Raw genomic sequence first — 17,273 nt, 5'->3', positions numbered from 1 at the left:
AGGTCGAAGGAGAACGGCAAGAATGGTGCACGCCGACAGGCCCGCCTACAAACAGACCAATAACAGCGCAGTACAACAGTGGTGTACAGAACGGAATCTCCTGAACGCTCAACGCGTTGGGATGGGTTATTGCAGCAGACGGCTACACCGGGTTCCACTCCTATCAGCTAAAAACAACAAGCGGCTCCAGTAGGCACGAGACCTCCAACACAGGGCAACTGAGGAGTGGAAAAACATTGTCTGGTCTGACGAATCATGATTCATGTTGCATCATGTTGATGGCAGAGTCAGGGTTTGGCATAAGCAGCAAGAATCCATGGACCCATCCTGCCTGGTGTCAATGGTACATACAGGCTGGTGGTGGTGTACTGGTGTGGGGAACGATACCAATCAATTGATAGCAATTGAGCAACGAATGTTTACGACACCATGTAGAATCAATGCCCCGAATAAGTCAGGTTGTTCTGGAGGATTCCATTACTACGCCTACATTATTTCCTGGGTTAGTTGCCCAGATCTGATAACCCAACCTTAAAATTGGTACATTCCGATTTTTACATCAACAAATAAAAATTAAAGAGAAACAATGAAACTCAATAAAATTATCTTTCACAAAAATGTTGGTATAATTTTCCCATACAATAATCTGTAAACTTCATTTTCTGTTGCCAAATGTTTTTTGCTTTGTTATGTACAATGTGATTTTCTGGATTTTTTTTCTCATTTTGTCTGTCATAGTTGAAGTGTACCTATGATGAAAATTACAGGCCTCTCTCATCTTTTTAAGTGGGAGAACTTGCACAATTGGTGGCTGACTAAATACTTTTTTGCCCCACTGTATATATATAATTTGCTGACCCCACTGCAATTCCCCCGTGACCCCACTAGGGGTTGCAACCAGACTGTGAATACCACTTAGTGTAATGATCAGCCTTTGCACGATCTTGCAGACGTACACTCTCTGCTATCACTTTGTGTTGTATACAGACTACAGTTAATGTATACAGAATAAAGTTATTGTATACAGACTACAGTTATTATATAAAGAATACAGTTATTGATTACAGAATACAGCTATTGATTACAGAATACAGCTATTGTCAACAGAATACAGCTATTGTATTCGACAACTGTTACTGTATACGACAACTGTTATTGTATACGGTCTACAGTTCAGTTTCAGTGAGAGTTAACCACCTTGATACTAGTAACATTTGTAAAGGAATTACTTCTCTGCTCTGAAATCTCTGTGTGAATAAATACATTCAGTGGGGAGAACAAGTATTTGATACATTGCCGATTTTGCAGGTTTTCCTACTTACAAAGCATGTAGGGGTCTGTATTTTTTTATTTTTTTATCATAGAAGCATCTCAAGGTCCTGGAGTGGCCCAGCCAGTCTCCAGACCTGAAACCAATAGAAAATCTTTGGAGGGAGCTGAAAGTCCATATTGCCCAGCGACAGCCCCGAAACCTGAAGGATCTGGAGAAGGTCTGTATGGAGGAGTGGGCCAAAATCCCTGCTGCAGTGTGTGCAAACCTGGTCAAGAACTACAGGAAACGTATGATCTCTGTAATTGCAAACAAAGGTTTCTGTACCAAATAATAAGTTCTGCTTTTCTGATGTATCAAATACTTATGTCATGCAATAAAATGCAAATGAATTACTTAAAAATCATACAATGTGATTTCCTGGATTTTTGTTTTAGATTCCGTCTCTCACAGTTGAAGTGTACCTATGATAAAAATTACAGACCTCTACATGCTTTGCAAAATCAGCAGTGTATCAAATACTTGTTCTCCCCACTGTATTGTGGCATCCATTTACCAGTTACATCGTTTTACATTTTTGTCATTGAGCAGACACTCTTATCCAAAGAGACTTACAGGAGCAATTATGGTTAAGTGGCTTGCTCAAGGGCACATCGACAGATTTATCACATAGTTGGCTCGGGGATTCAAACCAATTACCTTTTGGTTACTGCCAGTGAAACAAGCTAGGGCTGATTCTCTGATTCTGATGCAGAGTGGATGGATAGAGCTTTACAGTAATCCTCCAATCAGATAGACCAGCCACCATCTGCTACCTCTGAGCTGTCCCTCTACTGGTTAGATAGAAACTGTAGCTAGGCTGCCATTTGGAACGCAGAGACAATTCAGATCACTACAAGGCCTTCACATGACAGACCAAAGAGGTCAAAGGCTTATGTGGTAGATAGGTTAATGTGTCAACTCAAAACAACAAGTAGATATTCAACGCTGGTTGGGAGTCGTAGCCTGCTGTCGTCTACCTTTAAACCTGATGGAGTCTTTGGCAGAAGGAGGTCATATCAAAAGGGCCTCTACTGTGTCGCGTCGAAAGGGCCTCTACTGTGTCGCGTCGAAAGGGCCTCTACTGTCTCGCGTCGAAAGGGCCTCTACTGTCTCGCGTCGAAAGGGCCTCTACTGTGTCGCGTCGAAAGGGCCTCTACTGTGTCGCGTCGAAAGGGCCTCTACTGTGTCGCGTCGAAAGGGCCTCTACTGTGTCGCGTCGAAAGGGCCTCTACTGTGTCGCGTCGAAAGGGCCTCTACTGTGTCGCGTCGAAAGGGCCTCTACTGTGTCGCGTCGAAAGGGCCTCTACTGTGTCTACTGTGTCGAAAGGGCCTCTACTGTGTCGAAGGGCCTCTACTGTGTCACGTCGAAGGGCCTCTACTGTGTCGCGTCAAGGGCCTCTACTGTGTCACATCGAAGGGCCTCTACTGTGTCACATCGAAGGGCCTCTACTGTGTCACATCGAAGGGCCTCTACTGTGTCACATCGAAGGGCCTCTACTGTGTCACATCGAAGGGCCTCTACTGTGTCACATCGAAGGGCCTCTACTGTGTCACATCGAAGGGCCTCTACTGTGTCACATCGAAGGGCCTCTACTGTGTCACATCGTCAAGGGCCTCTACTGTGTCACATCGAAGGGCCTCTACTGTGTCACATCGAAGGGCCTCTACTGTGTCACATCGAAGGGCCTCTACTGTGTCACATCGAAGGGCCTCTACTGTGTCACATCGAAGGGCCTCTACTGTGTCACATCGAAGGGCCTCTACTGTGTCACATCGAAGGGCCTCTACTGTAATGGAAGTCCGGATATGATACTGCTCTTTGATATGACTTTTCTTCTCAGTGGTGGAGTTGGCGGGGGGGGGGTCCTATCGAAGGTGTCATTTCTAGGATGATATGACAGTGCTGTTTAAAGATGACACATAAATGTGGCCATGGGCAGTCTATTAGGTCATCATAGCATCCTTGAATGGTTCATGTGAATAATTCATGTGAATGATTCATCAGTCTAGGATCAATCCTAGTCATTACTATTCAACACTGGTGGGTGGGCGTCGTACTGTACCTTTAATCTCGATGGTGGCGTTAGCAGGCGGAGCCATTTTAAAGGTGTAGACACACATGTACTCCCCTGCATCCTCTCCTCTGGGCTTCTTCAGGCTGTATTTACACAAAACAAACACCACAAGACAATCTCTAGTTTAAACAGTGTTTAGTTTAACAGTGTTTAGTTCTACTGTGTTCTGTTCTGCTGTGTTCTGTTCTACAGTATTTAGTTCTACAGTGTTCAGTTCTACCATATTTAGTTCTACAGTGTTCTGTTCTACAGTATTTATTTCTACAGTATTTAGTTCTACAGTATTTAGTTCTGTTCAACGTTATTTAGTTCTACTGTGTTCAGTTCTACAAAGTTTAGTTCTACTGTGTTCAGATCTACAGTATTTAGTTCTAACTATGAAAGGCACTCTGATGTCAGAGGCATTGCCTGCGTCCAATAATCGCTTGTTTTTTTGGAAATGTGCAAGGAAATAATTATCGTTGCTGTCTGATGAAAACCTCTTATCTCCAAAACAGATCATCCATGTTTTCACATTAATGAACATACAATTATGAAACTTCAGAAGTTATTCTGAATAAATATTCTTGGTCCAAGTGCCATGAAATGTACAATGTAGAGTGGAGTTACTGCTTTCAATTCATGTAAACAATTAGCAGAAATTAATACAGGTAACGAGTGGAGGACAGAGGAGCCTCTTAAAGAAGAAGTTACAGGTCTGTGAGAGCCAGAAATCATGCTTGTTTGTAGGTGACCAAATACTCATTTTCCACCATAATTTGCAAATAAATGTATTTAAAAAATCCAACAATGTGATTTTTTTTCTCATTTTGTCTGTCATAGTTGAAGTGTACCTATGATGAAAATTACAGGCCTCTCTCATCTTTTTAAGTGGGAGAACTTGCACAATTGGTGGCTGACTAAATACTTTCTTGCCCCACTGTATGTGTAGGGCAGATTGAATATCTGTAGGGGTCAGATTGTATATGTGTAGGGGGCAGATTGTATATGTGTAGGTCAGATTGTACATGTGTAGGGGGCAGATTGAATATGTGTAGTAGGTCAGATTGTACATTGTACATGTGGGGGCAGATTGTACATGTGTAGGGGGCAGATTGTACATGTGTAGGGGGCTCAGATGTATATGTTAGGGGGTAGATTGTACATGTGTAGGGGGCCCAGGGGCAGATTGTATATGTGTAGGGGGCAGATTGTATGTGTAGGGGGCAGATGAATATTGTACATGTGTAGGGGGCAGATTGTACATGTGTAGGGGGCAGATTGATTGTAGGGGGCAGATTGTATGTGTAGGGGGCAGAATGTATATGTGTAGGGCAGATTGTACATGTGTAGGGGGCAGATTGTACATGTGTAGGGGCAGATTGTACATGTGTAGGGGGCAGATTTATATGTGTATATGTGGGGGCATGATTGTACATGTAGGGGTGTATGTGTAGGGGGCAGAATGAATATGTAGGGGGCAGATTGTACATGGTCAGATTGTACATGTGTAGGGGGCAGATTGTACATGTGTAGGGGGCAGATTGTATATGTGTAGGGGGCAGAATGAATACATGTGTGTAGAGGGTAGGGGGCAGATTGTACATGTGTAGGGGGCAGAATGAATATGTGTAGGGGGCAGATTGTACATGTGTAGGGAGCAGATGTATATGTGTAGGGGGCAGATTGTACATGTGTTGTACATGTGTAGGGGGCAGATTGAATATGTGTAGGGGGCAGATTGTACATGTGTAGGGGGCAGATTGTACATGTGTAGGGGGCAGATTGAATATGTGTAGGGGTAGATTGTATATGTGTAGGGGGCAGATTGTACATGTGTACATGGTATGTGGGGGCAGATTGTACACATGATTGTAGGGGGCAGAATGAATATGTGTAGATTGAATATGTGGGGCAGATTGTACATGTGTAGGGGGCAGATTGAATATGTGTAGGGGGGATTGAATATGTGATTGTACATGTGTAGGGGGCAGATTGAATATGTGTGTGTACAGGGGCAGATGTGTACATGTGTAGGGGGCAGATTGTACATGCAGATTGTACATGTGGGGCAGATTGTACATGTGTAGGGGGCAGATTGATGTGTACAGATTGAATATGTGTAGGGGGCAGATTGTACATGTGTAGGCAGATTGTACATGTGTAGGGGGCAGATTGTACATGTGTAGGGGGCAGAGAATATGTGTAGGGGGCAGATTGAATATGTGTAGGGGGCAGATTGTACATGTGTAGGGGGCAGATTGAATATGTGTAGGGGGCAGATTGTACATGTGTAGGGGGCAGTGTACATGTGTAGGGGCAGAATGAATATGTGTAGGGGGCAGATTGTACATGTGTAGGGGGCAGATTGTACATGTGTAGGGGGCAGATTGAATATGTGTATGTGTATGTGTAGGGGGCAGAATGAATATGTGTAGGGGGCAGATTGTACATGTGTAGGGGGCAGATTGTATATGTGTAGGGGGCAGATTGTATATGTGTAGGGGGCAGATTGAATATGTGTAGGGGCAGATTGAAGATTGTACATGTGTATGTGGGGGCAGATTGTATATGTGTAGGGGGCAGATTGTACATGTGCAGATTGAATATGGGGCAGATTGTAGGGGGCAGATTGAATATGTGTAGGGGGCAGATTGTACATGTGTAGGGGGCAGATTGAATATGTGTACAGATTGTATATGTGTATGTGGGGCAGATTGTATATGTGTAGGGGGCAGATTGAATATGTGTAGGGGGCAGATTGTACATGTGTAGGGGATTGTATATGTGTACATGTAGGGGGAGATTGTATATGTGTAGGGCAGATTGTATATGTGTAGGGGAATAGATTGATATATGTGTAGGGGGCAGATTGTATATGTGTAGGGCAGATTGTATATGTGTAGGGGGCAGATTGTATATGTGTAGGGGGAGATTGTATGTGTAGGGGGCAGATTGTATATGGGGCAGATTGTATATGTGTAGGGGAGATTGTATATGTGTAGGGGGAGATTGGTGTAGGGGAGATTGTATATGTGTAGGGGAGATTGTATATGTGTAGGGCAGATTGTATATGTGTAGGGCAGATTGTATATGTGTAGGGGCAGATTGTATATGTGTAGGGGCAGATGTATATGTGTAGGGGAGATTGTATATGTGTAGGGCAGATTGTATATGTGTAGGGGGCAGATTGTATATGTGTAGGGCAGATTGTATATGTGTAGGGGGCAGATTGTATATGTGTAGGGGGAGATTGTATATCTGTAGGGAGATTGTATATATGTAGGGGGCAGATTGTATATGTGTAGGGGGAGATTGTATATCTGTAGGGCAGATTGTATATGTGTAGGGGGCAGATACAGATACAACAGGTGTATCTCACTGATCATCCCTAAAGCCAACACCTCATTTGGCCACCTTTCCTTCCAGTTCTCTGCTGCCAGTGGCTGGAACGAATTGCAAAAATCGCTGAAGTTGGAGACTTTTATCTCCCTCACCAACTTCAAACATCTGCTATCTGAGCAGCTAACCGATCGCTGCAGCTGTACATAGTCTATCGGTAAATAGCCCACCCAATTTTACCTACCTCATCCCCATACTGTTTTTATTTATTTACTTTTCTGCTCACCAATATCTCTACCTGTACATGAACATCTGATCATTTATCACTCCAGTGTTAATCTGCTAAATTGTAATTATCTGCCTACCTCCTCATGCCTTTTGCACACAATGTATATAGACTCTCCTTTTTTTTTCTACTGTGTTATTGACTTGTTAATTGTTTATTCCATGTGTAACTCTGTGTTGTCTGTTCACACTGCTATGCTTTATCTTGGCCAGGTCGCAGTTGCAAATGAGAACTTGTTCTCAACTAGCCTACCTGGTTAAATAAAGGTGTTCTCAACTGGCCTACCTGGTTAAATAAAAGGTGAAATCAAATAAAAAATACTTCAGGAGAAAGGAAGACACGTAGAGTAGACGAGGTTCGGGTTGATGGGATTGGTTAAGGTTAGGGCCAGGGTTCTGGGTGTTAGATGGGGTTCGGGTTGATGGGATTGGTTAAGGTTAGGGCCAGGGTTCTGGGTGTTAGATGGGGACATACTAGTACTCGGTGTTGGCCCTCTCTCCGCGGGTCTCTTTGATCTCCTCCCCATTCTTCATCCAGAAACTCTCGCTGTGGGCGCTGTGGGCTGAAGTTAGGTTGCACTGCAGGGTGAGGGGCAGGCTGTAGTGATCAACTGGCAGTGTGATATGGTCCGACGAGTTGATTGACGGCTCTGAAACACCAATAAGACACTTCCAATAGTCAATTCCATTTCAATACAGTCAATTCCTTGAAAAATGAGGAGAATTTGAATTAGAATTTCAGTGGATGGAAGGTTCTGAAAGACCAATAAGACACCAGGGTTAGGGACAATTCCACTTCAAATTGGTTCCTCTTTGTTTTTCTTTTTCTCCTTTTCAATGTAGTTCATTTCAAATGACTTGAAAAGCAACGAGGACAATTGAATTGTGATTTCAGTGTACTTCCTGAATTGACTGAATTGAATTGAAATGGAATTGACCCCAACCCTGATAGACATCACACGGGCTTGTGTTGTGACAGCTGGGTGGTGTTCTCTCTTAGTATTCTAACCTGTGTTGTGACAGCTGGGTGGTGTTCTCTCTTAGTATTCTAACCTGTGTTGTGACAGCTGGGTGGTGTTCTCTCTTAGTATTCTAACCTGTGTTGTGACAGCTGGGTGGTGTTCTCTCTTAGTATTCTAACCTGTGTTGTGACAGCTGGGTGGTGTTCTCTCTTAGTATTCTAACCTGTATTGTGACAGCTGGGTGGTGTTCTCTCTTAGTATTCTAACCTGTATTGTGACAGCTGGGTGAGGTTCTCTTAGTATTCTAACCTGTATTGTGACAGCTGGGTGGTGTTCTCTCTTAGTATTCTAACCTGTGTTGTGACAGCTGGGTGGTGTTCTCTTTTAGTATTCTAACCTGTGTTGTGACATCTGGGTGGTGTTCTCTCTTAGTATTCTAACATGTGTTGTGACAGCTGGGTGGTGTTCTCTCTTAGTATTCTAACCTGTATTGTGACAGCTGGGTGGTGTTCTCTCTTAGTATTCTAACCTGTGTTGTGACAGCTGGGTGGTGTTCTCTCTTAGTATTCTAACCTGTGTTGTGACAGCTGGGTGGTGTTCTCTCTTAGTATTCTAACCTGTGTTGTGACAGCTGGGTGGTGTTCTCTCTTAGTATTCTAACCTGTGTTGTGACAGCTGGGTGGTGTTCTCTCTTAGTATTCTAACCTGTGTTGTGACAGCTGGGTGGTGTTCTCTCTTAGTATTCTAACCTGTATTGTGACAGCTGGGTGGTGTTCTCTCTTAGTATTCTAACCTGTATTGTGACAGCTGGGTGGTGTTCTCTCTTAGTATTCTAACCTGTATTGTGACAGCTGGGTGGTGTTCTCTCTTAGTATTCTAACCTGTATTGTGACAGCTGGGTGGTGTTCTCTCTTAGTATTCTAACCTGTATTGTGACAGCTGGGTGGTGTTCTCTCTTAGTATTCTAACCTGTATTGTGACAGCTGGGTGGTGTTCTCTCTTAGTATTCTAACCTGTGTTGTGACAGCTGGGTGGTGTTCTCTCTTAGTATTCTAACCTGTGTTGTGACAGCTGGGTGGTGTTCTCTTTTAGTATTCTAACCTGTGTGGGTTTGAGGTGGTGCATCGGGACGATATGAACAAAGACTTCATTTATTGTCATAGAACGCTGATTAGAAAGAACATGGATAAGCACAGGAAATGTTACGACGGTGTGATGATACATCTGCTGAGCTTTTCTGTATCAATATTCTTACGATTGAATACAAATGTTAGTTTTCAAACAATTATCAGTACATTATGCATGTACTGTAGCACATACATACTTACCTCATACTACTAAATGACCCTGTAGTTCACGCTGGACAAGCATAATGAGTAGGCTATAGACAGATGTAGGATCTTAATTTGAGCCAGTTTGCCACAGCAGGAAAATAATCCTACAGCAACAGGAAATGTGAATTATTATGTGGATAATAATTATTGGACATTTTTGTAGTGGGTTAATACATTTTTTCTTAAAGGGAAAATAAAGTTTTAAAAAATGTCACAATGGAAATGACAAACTTCAGAAGCCTTTTTAAACCTCAAAATCACTACAAGTTTTAAATGTCCTGCAGTTCCGGAAAGTTCTCCTGCAACAAGGTGATCAAATTCAGATCCTAAATCTTTATTCGTACTTTCCCATACCAGATCAGTACATAAACACATACACTCTGGGTGTCTATAAATGGTGCAGGCCTATACCTCCAATGATTTCAATAGGCATTCAGTAATTCAGCTTAGAAGCTTGTAGAGTTAACATTTTCAAGTAGGGGTTCGAGGTTAGCGGTCAGGGGTCTGGGTAGTGATTTAAAGCCGGGGTTTGATAGGTTTCTAACAGGAGGTAAATATACAGGACATGTCTCTCTCTCTACATATATATAGATATATATATATATATCTCTGTCCAAACCCATGTAGAGTGTAGTTGACTTTACAGCTCATACTGAAAGCTGGTGACAAATTAAAATGTTAACTCAATTCAAAGAAATCTGAAATCTGAAAGACAACAAAAGAAAAGGGAATTTAACAAGAAATACATGTGAGATGATGCGTAGATTTAAATAAATAAAAACGTTTAGACAAAGTAGAAAATTGAGGAAGTTAAAGATCTCTGGGTTAGTTTGAATCTACAAGAGGTGCAGGGTTCTGTGTACATGGCGGGAGGGGTCTCTGCAGAACACTGTGGTCTTATGGGACGGATTAGATGAAGCTGATGCCTTATTTCTTCATTTCCATGACTTCTGGTAGGTGATGGCTTCTGTGAGGAAACTGGTGGTCCTAAGGATTTTTGGAAAGGTAACTGGGCACACAGAATACACAGGGAGAGCTAGTTCAGCTGCCTAGGGACTGAGGTACACAGAATACACAGGGAGAGCTAGTTCAGCTGCCTAGGGACTGAGGTACACAGAATACACAGGGAGAGCTAGTTCAGCTGCCTAGGGACTGAGGTAGAGGTAGTTGAGCTGTCTAGGGACTGAGGTACACAGAATAAACAGGGAGAGCGGGTTCAGCTGTCTAGGGACTGAGGTAGAGGTAGTTGAGCTGTCTAGGGACTGAGGTACACAGAATACACAGGGAGAGCTAGTTCAGCTGCCTAGGGACTGAGGTACACAGAATACACAGGGAGAGCTAGTTCAGCTGCCTAGGGACTGAGGTACACAGAATACACAGGGAGAGCTAGGGACTTAACGTAGCTGCCTAGGGACTGAGGTACACAGAATACACAGGGAGAGCTAGTTCAGCTGCCTAGGGACTGAGGTACACAGAATACACAGGGAGAGCTAGTTCAGCTGCCTAGGGACTGAGGTACACAGAATACACAGGGAGAGCTAGCTGAGCTGCCTAGGGACTGAGGTACACAGAATACACAGGGAGAGCTAGTTCAGCTGCCTAGGGACTGAGGTACACAGAATACACAGGGAGAGCTAGCTGAGCTGCCTAGGGACTGAGGTACACAGGGAGATCAAAGAAGTGTTAATTATTCATTTCCATGACGTATGGTAGGTGATGGCTTCTACGAGGGAACTGGTGGTCCTGGAGATCTCGGAAGGGGACTGAGGTACACAGGACACACATGGATACTTAGTTGAGCTGTCTAGGGACTGAGGTAGAGGTAGTTGAGCTGCCTAGGGACTGAGGTAGAGGTAGTTGAGCTGTCTAGGGACTGAGGTAGAGGTAGTTGAGCTGCCTAGGGACTGAAGTAGAGGTAGTTGACTGTCTAGGGATTGAGGTAGAGGTAGAGGTAGTTGAGCTGTCTAGGGACTGAGGTAGAGGTAGTTGAGCTGTCTAGGGACTGAGGTAGAAGTAGTTGAGCTGTCTAGGGACTGAGGTAGAAGTAGTTGAGCTGTCTAGGGACTGAGGTAGAGGTAGTTGAGCTGTCTAGGGACTGAGGTAGAGGTAGTTGAGCTGTCTAGGGACTGAGGTAGAGGTAGTTGAGCTGTCTAGGGACTGAGGTAGAGGTAGTTGAGCTGTCTAGGTACTGAGGTATAGGGTTCTTAATTTTCAGGATATACGGTAGGTGATGGCTTCTATGAATGAGCTGCCAATGCTGGGGATTTTGGACAGGGAATGTAGTCTAGGAGTCTGGTGTACACACAGAGAGCTAGTAAAGCCGCTGCCCCTCGTCCTAAGGGGGTCAGGGGTCATCTACTACTCTGACAACTCACTCTGCAACACAGTAACGGTGGCCTGTGCTCTGATCCAGGTGGTGGCAGGGTTTTGGTGCAGATCATTCCTCCTTGGATCATTACTGGCCCGGCACTCGTACGTCCCAGCATCCTCCAGGCCGAGACGAGTCACGCCCAAAACGCTCACGCCGTTGGTGCCATACGCCGTGTTGATGGAGACACGGTGTTTACGTGCGCCGTCCCAGAGCTGGCGGAAAGAGTCGGCCCGGTTGATCTCGGAGTACCACCACTGAACCTCTGGGGTCGGGCTACCGACCACGTCACAGTACAACTCAAAGGTGTCACCTGTTAGTTTGGTCTCAGACAGGGGAGACTTCACAAAGCCAGCTGTAGAGGTGGAGTAGTGGAGTCATCCACAGGAGAGGAGGAGAGGAGTGTTTCCGGTATGGAGCGGTGTGGCGTGTCCACGTTGGCAGGTGGAGAAGGGAAAACAGGGTGAGGGTGTAGAATGGATGAACAGGCAAGAGAATGAAAGGATGAATTAAAAGGAATCCGTTTGGAAAAAGAAAAAGAAAAGATTAGACGAATCATATTAAGAACAGAAGTTGACAGAGCAAATAATATGATGGTGGAAAACAATGGTCAACAGAGTTCAATAAAAATGAGAGATTAGATGGAGAAAAGAACTCAACTGAATAACTGTCTGTTACATCGTCCGTTAGTATAGGTCGTGGCCAAAGGTTTTGAGAATGACACAAATATTCATTTCCACAAAGTTTGCTGCTTTGGTGTCTTTAGATATTTTTGTCAGATGTTACTATGGAATACTGAAGCATAATTACAAGCATTTCATAAGTGTCAAAGGCTTTTATTGACAATTATATGAAGTTGATGCAAAGCGTCAATATTTGCAGTGTCACGACTCCGACCGAAGGACACTCCCCTTAATTAATGCTTGGAGTTTGTCAGAATTTGTGTGTTTTTGTTTGTCCACCCGCCTCTTGAGGATTGACCACAAGTTCTCAATGGGATTGAGGTTTAGGGAGTTTACTGGCCATGGACCAAAAATATTGATGTTTTGTTCCCCGAGCCACTTAGTTATCATTTTTGCCTTATGGCAAGGTGCTCCATCATGCTGGAAAACGCATTGTTCGTCACCAAACTGTTCCTGGATGGTGGGGAGAAGTTGCTCTCGGAGGATGTGTTGGTGCCATTCTTTATTCATGGCTGTGTTCTTAGGCAAAATTGTGAGTGAGCCCACTCCCTTGGCTGAGAAGCAGCCCCACACATGAATGGTCTCAGGATGCTTTACTGTTGGCATGACACAGGACTGATGGTAGCGCTCACCTTGTCTTCTCCAGACAAGCTGTTTTTCCGGATGCCCCAAACAATCGGATAGGGTATTCATCAGAGAAAATGACTTTACCCCCAGTCCTCAGCAGTCCAATCCCTGTACCTTTTGCAGAAAATCAGTCTGTCCCTGATGTTTTTCCTGGAGAGAAGTGGCTTCTTTGGTGCCCTTCTTGACACCAGGTCATCCTCCAAAGGTCTTCGCCTCACTGTGCGTACAGATGCGCTCACACCTGCCTGCTGCCATTCCTGAGCAAGCTCTGTACTGGTGGTGCCCCGATCCCGCAGCTGAATCAACTTTAGGAGACAGTCCTGGCGCTTGCTGGACTTTCTTGGGCGCCCTGAATCCTTCTTCACAACAATCGAACCGCTCTCCTTGAAGTTCTTAATGAGCCGATAAATGGTTGATTTAGATGCAATCTTACTGGCAGCAATCTCCTTGCCTGTGAAGCCCTTTTTGTGCAAAGCAATGATGACGGCATGTGTTTCCTTGCAGGTAACCATGTTTGACAGAGGAAGAACAATGATTCCAAGCACCACCCTCTTTTGAAGCTTCCAGTCTGTTATTCAAACTCAATCAGCCTGACAGAGGGATCTCCAGCCTTGTCAACACTCACACCTGTGTTAATGAGAGAAATCACTGACATGATGTCAGTTGGTCCTTTTGTGGCAGGGCTAAAATGCAGTGGAAATGTTTTTGGGGGGGATTCAGTTCATTTGCATGGCAAAGAGGGACTTTGCAATTAATTGCAATTCATCTGATCACTCTTCATAACATTATGGAGTATATGCAAATTGCCATCATGCAAACTGAGGCAGCAGACTTTGTGAAAATTAATATTTGAGTCATTCTCAAAACTTTTGGCCACGACTGTAAATGTTCTGAAGGTGGAAATATCGTCTTTGGGTTAGACTGCTGTGCAAATCTGAATCCTCCATAGTCTATTAATTTAGATTAGAGAACTTTAATGTCCTCAATGAGGCAATTAATTTCACAGCATACACACCATGTTGCATACACAGTATTTCACAACATACACAACATTCTTAAAGCACCCAGAGGCTTCCCAGGCATATTATATTGTGAATAGGTTCTTATTATGGCGTTTTCTATTAGTAAAGCGCTTTATAAATCCTATAGAGCAGTAGCATTGGCGGCAGGTAGCCTGTCAGTTAAGAGCGTTGAGCCAACTAACACGAAAGGTCGCTGATTCTATTCCCCCTAGCCGACAAATGTGCCCAGGTGCCATTGAGCAAGGCACGTAACACTAATTTGTCCTGTAAGTCGTCTGCTAAAATGTAAACACTGTAGTATTAGTGAAGAACCAGAGACTTCCCAGGGATATTGTGTTACTGTAAACATTGTGTTAGTGAAGAACCAGAGACTTCCCAGGGATATTGTGTAACTGTAAACATTGTGTTAGTGAAGAACCAGAGACTTCCCAGGGATATTGTGTTACTGTAAACATTGTGTTAGTGAAGAACCAGAGACTTCCCAGGGATATTGTGTAACTGTAAACATTGTGTTAGTGAAGAACCAGAGACTTCCCAGGGATATTGTGTTACTGTAAACATTGTGTTAGTGAAGAACCAGAGACTTCCCAGGGATATTGTGTAACTGTAAACATTGTGTTAGTGAAGAACCAGAGACTTCCCAGGGATATTGTGTTACTGTAAACATTGTGTTAGTAAAGAACCAGAGACTTCCCAGGGATATTGTGTTACTGCAAACATTCACTGGATGTCTATCCCTTGGCAGTGACCTTAGGACAATCTCTAGCTTCCATTCATGCTATTTCTGGTAAATTGTAATCCAATATGTCTGGCAATCAATTTTTCTCTCTCTCTCTCTCTCTCTCTCTCAACATTAAGGAGATTGTGGCTAAGGCCCTGCGATAGACTAGCGTCCTATCCAGAGGATGTACTTGTACATGAAGCTTCCGAACACTACAAGGAGCCTATGAGCCGCTCTGGCTCGTGCAACGCTACTTACTCACGTTTGGAAGATCGCATCGTGATACCTATAGAATTGGAATATCTTATCGTGAGGTCCCTAGGGGACAGGGTGTCATCTGGAATGTAGCCGTTGTCCTTGAATGACCTGTCTGCTCACCTATGATGCTGCTCACATTCACTATACAGCAACAGAGTAATACTATTATCTAATAGTAATTAGGCGATTACAATGTGTATACAACATCAGTAACCATCTCTGCTGGCCTTATACACAAAAGCTCAATGATTTTCATAGCAAATGCCTCTTTTCTGGCCTTTGTGTTTTAGTACTCTGTACTTAGTACTTTGCTCATGAAAGAAATTCGGTAGTGTCATAGTGACTCAAGATTTTAACTGGTGAACTGGTGAACTTGGCCATCTTGCATTGAATCTCCTTTGGAAACCGTTTCTACATCCACAAATGATACACTAGGTGTCATTTTGGAACGCAGTATTTGTCCTCTAATGACATCCACAATGCAGCCAGCAATACCAATACTTTTCTCCTACTAAAGGATCTTTAACATTATACACCATCTCTGGTACCTTAGTACATAAAGGATCTATAACATTATACACCATCTCTGGTAGCCTAGTACATAAAGGATCTTTAACATTATACACCATCTCTGGTAGCCTCGTACATAAAGGATCTATAACATTATACACCATCTCTGGTAGCCTCGTACATAAAGGATCTATAACATTATACACCATCTCTGGTACCTTAGTACATAAAGGATCTATAACATTATACACCATCTCTGGTACCTTAGTACATAAAGGATCTATAACATTATACACCATCTCTGGTAGCCTAGTACACAAAGGATCTATAACATTATACACCATCTCTGGTACCTTAGTACATAAAGGATCTATAACATTATACACCATCTCTGGTAGCCTAGTACATAAAGGATCTTTAACATTATACACCATCTCTGGTAGCCTCGTACATAAAGGATCTATAACATTATACACCATCTCTGGTACCTTAGTACATAAAGGATCTATAACATTATACACCATCTCTGGTAGCCTCGTACATAAAGGATCTATAAAACATTATACACTATCTCTGGTAGCCTCGTACATAAAGGATCTATACCATTATACACCATCTCTGGTAGCCTAGTACACAAAGGATCTATAACATTATACACCATCTCTGGTAGCCTAGTACATAAAGGATCTATAACATTATACACTATCTCTGGTAGCCTCGTACATAAAGGATCTATACCATTATACACCATCTCTGGTAGCCTAGTACATAAAGGATCTATAACATTATACACCATCTCTGGTAGCCTAGTACATAAAGGATCTATAACATTATACACCATCTCTGGTAGCCTAGTACATAAAGGATCTATAACATTATACACCATCTCTGGTAGCCTCGTACATAAAGGATCTATAACATTATACACCATCTCTGGTAGCCTAGTACATAAAGGATCTATAACATTATACACCATCTCTGGTAGCCTAGTACATAAAGGATCTATAATATTATACACCATCTCTTGTAGCCTCGTACATAAAGGATCTATAACATTATACAACATCTCTGGTAGCCTAGTACATAAAGGATCTATACATTATACACCATCTCTGTAGCCTCGTATATAAAGGATCTATAACATTATACACCATCTCTGGTAGCCTAGTACACAAAGGATCTATAACATTATACACCATCTCTGGTAGCCTAGTACACAAAGGATCTATAACATTATACACCATCTCTGGTAGCCTCGTACATAAAGGATCTATAACATTATACACTATCTCTGGTAGCCTAGTACACAAAGGATCTATAACATTATACACCATCTCTGGTAGCCTAGTACACAAAGGATCTATAACATTATACACTATCTCTGGTAGCCTAGTACACAAAGGATCTATAACATTATACACCATCTCTCGTAGCCTAGTACACAAAGGATCTATAACATTATACACTATCTCTGGTAGCCTCGTACACAAAGGATCTATAACATTATACACTATCTCTGGTAGCCTAGTACACAAAGGATCTATAACATTATACACCATCTCTGGTAGCCTAGTACATAAAGGATCTATAACATTATACACCATCTCTGGTAGCCTCGTACATAAAGGATCTATAATATTATACACCATCTCTTGTAGCCTCGTACATAAAGGATCTATAACATTATACACCATCTCTGGTAGCCTAGTACATAAAGGATCTATACCATTATACACCATCTCTGGTAGCCTAGTACATAAAGGATCTATAACATTATACACCATCTCTGGTAGCC

General features: G+C 43.0%; 1 protein-coding gene across 3 annotated transcripts in view; it reads right to left on the bottom strand.

Moving 5' to 3' along the window:
• LOC112237273 (neuroplastin) overlaps positions 1-17,273 on the bottom strand; it is a 51,487-nt gene that overhangs the window by 10,509 nt on the left and 23,705 nt on the right. For 2 of the 3 annotated variants that reach the window (XM_042301881.1, XM_042301882.1), the window contains exons 2-4: positions 11,665-12,012; positions 7,469-7,643; positions 3,376-3,470 (exon numbers count right to left, since the gene is read on the bottom strand). In XM_042301881.1, the coding sequence (XP_042157815.1) occupies positions 3,376-3,470; positions 7,469-7,643; positions 11,665-12,012 (618 nt within the window). The remainder of the gene's footprint in view (positions 1-3,375; positions 3,471-7,468; positions 7,644-11,664; positions 12,013-17,273) is intronic. The other variant, XM_042301883.1, reaches the window with a different exon arrangement.

Source organism: Oncorhynchus tshawytscha, linkage group LG19, assembly GCF_018296145.1.
Source record: "Oncorhynchus tshawytscha isolate Ot180627B linkage group LG19, Otsh_v2.0, whole genome shotgun sequence".
In the NCBI taxonomy this organism is placed as follows: Eukaryota; Metazoa; Chordata; class Actinopteri; order Salmoniformes; family Salmonidae; genus Oncorhynchus; species Oncorhynchus tshawytscha.
The sequence above is the reverse complement of the archived record's forward strand: the minus strand, read 5'-3'. Positions and strand labels throughout refer to the sequence as shown.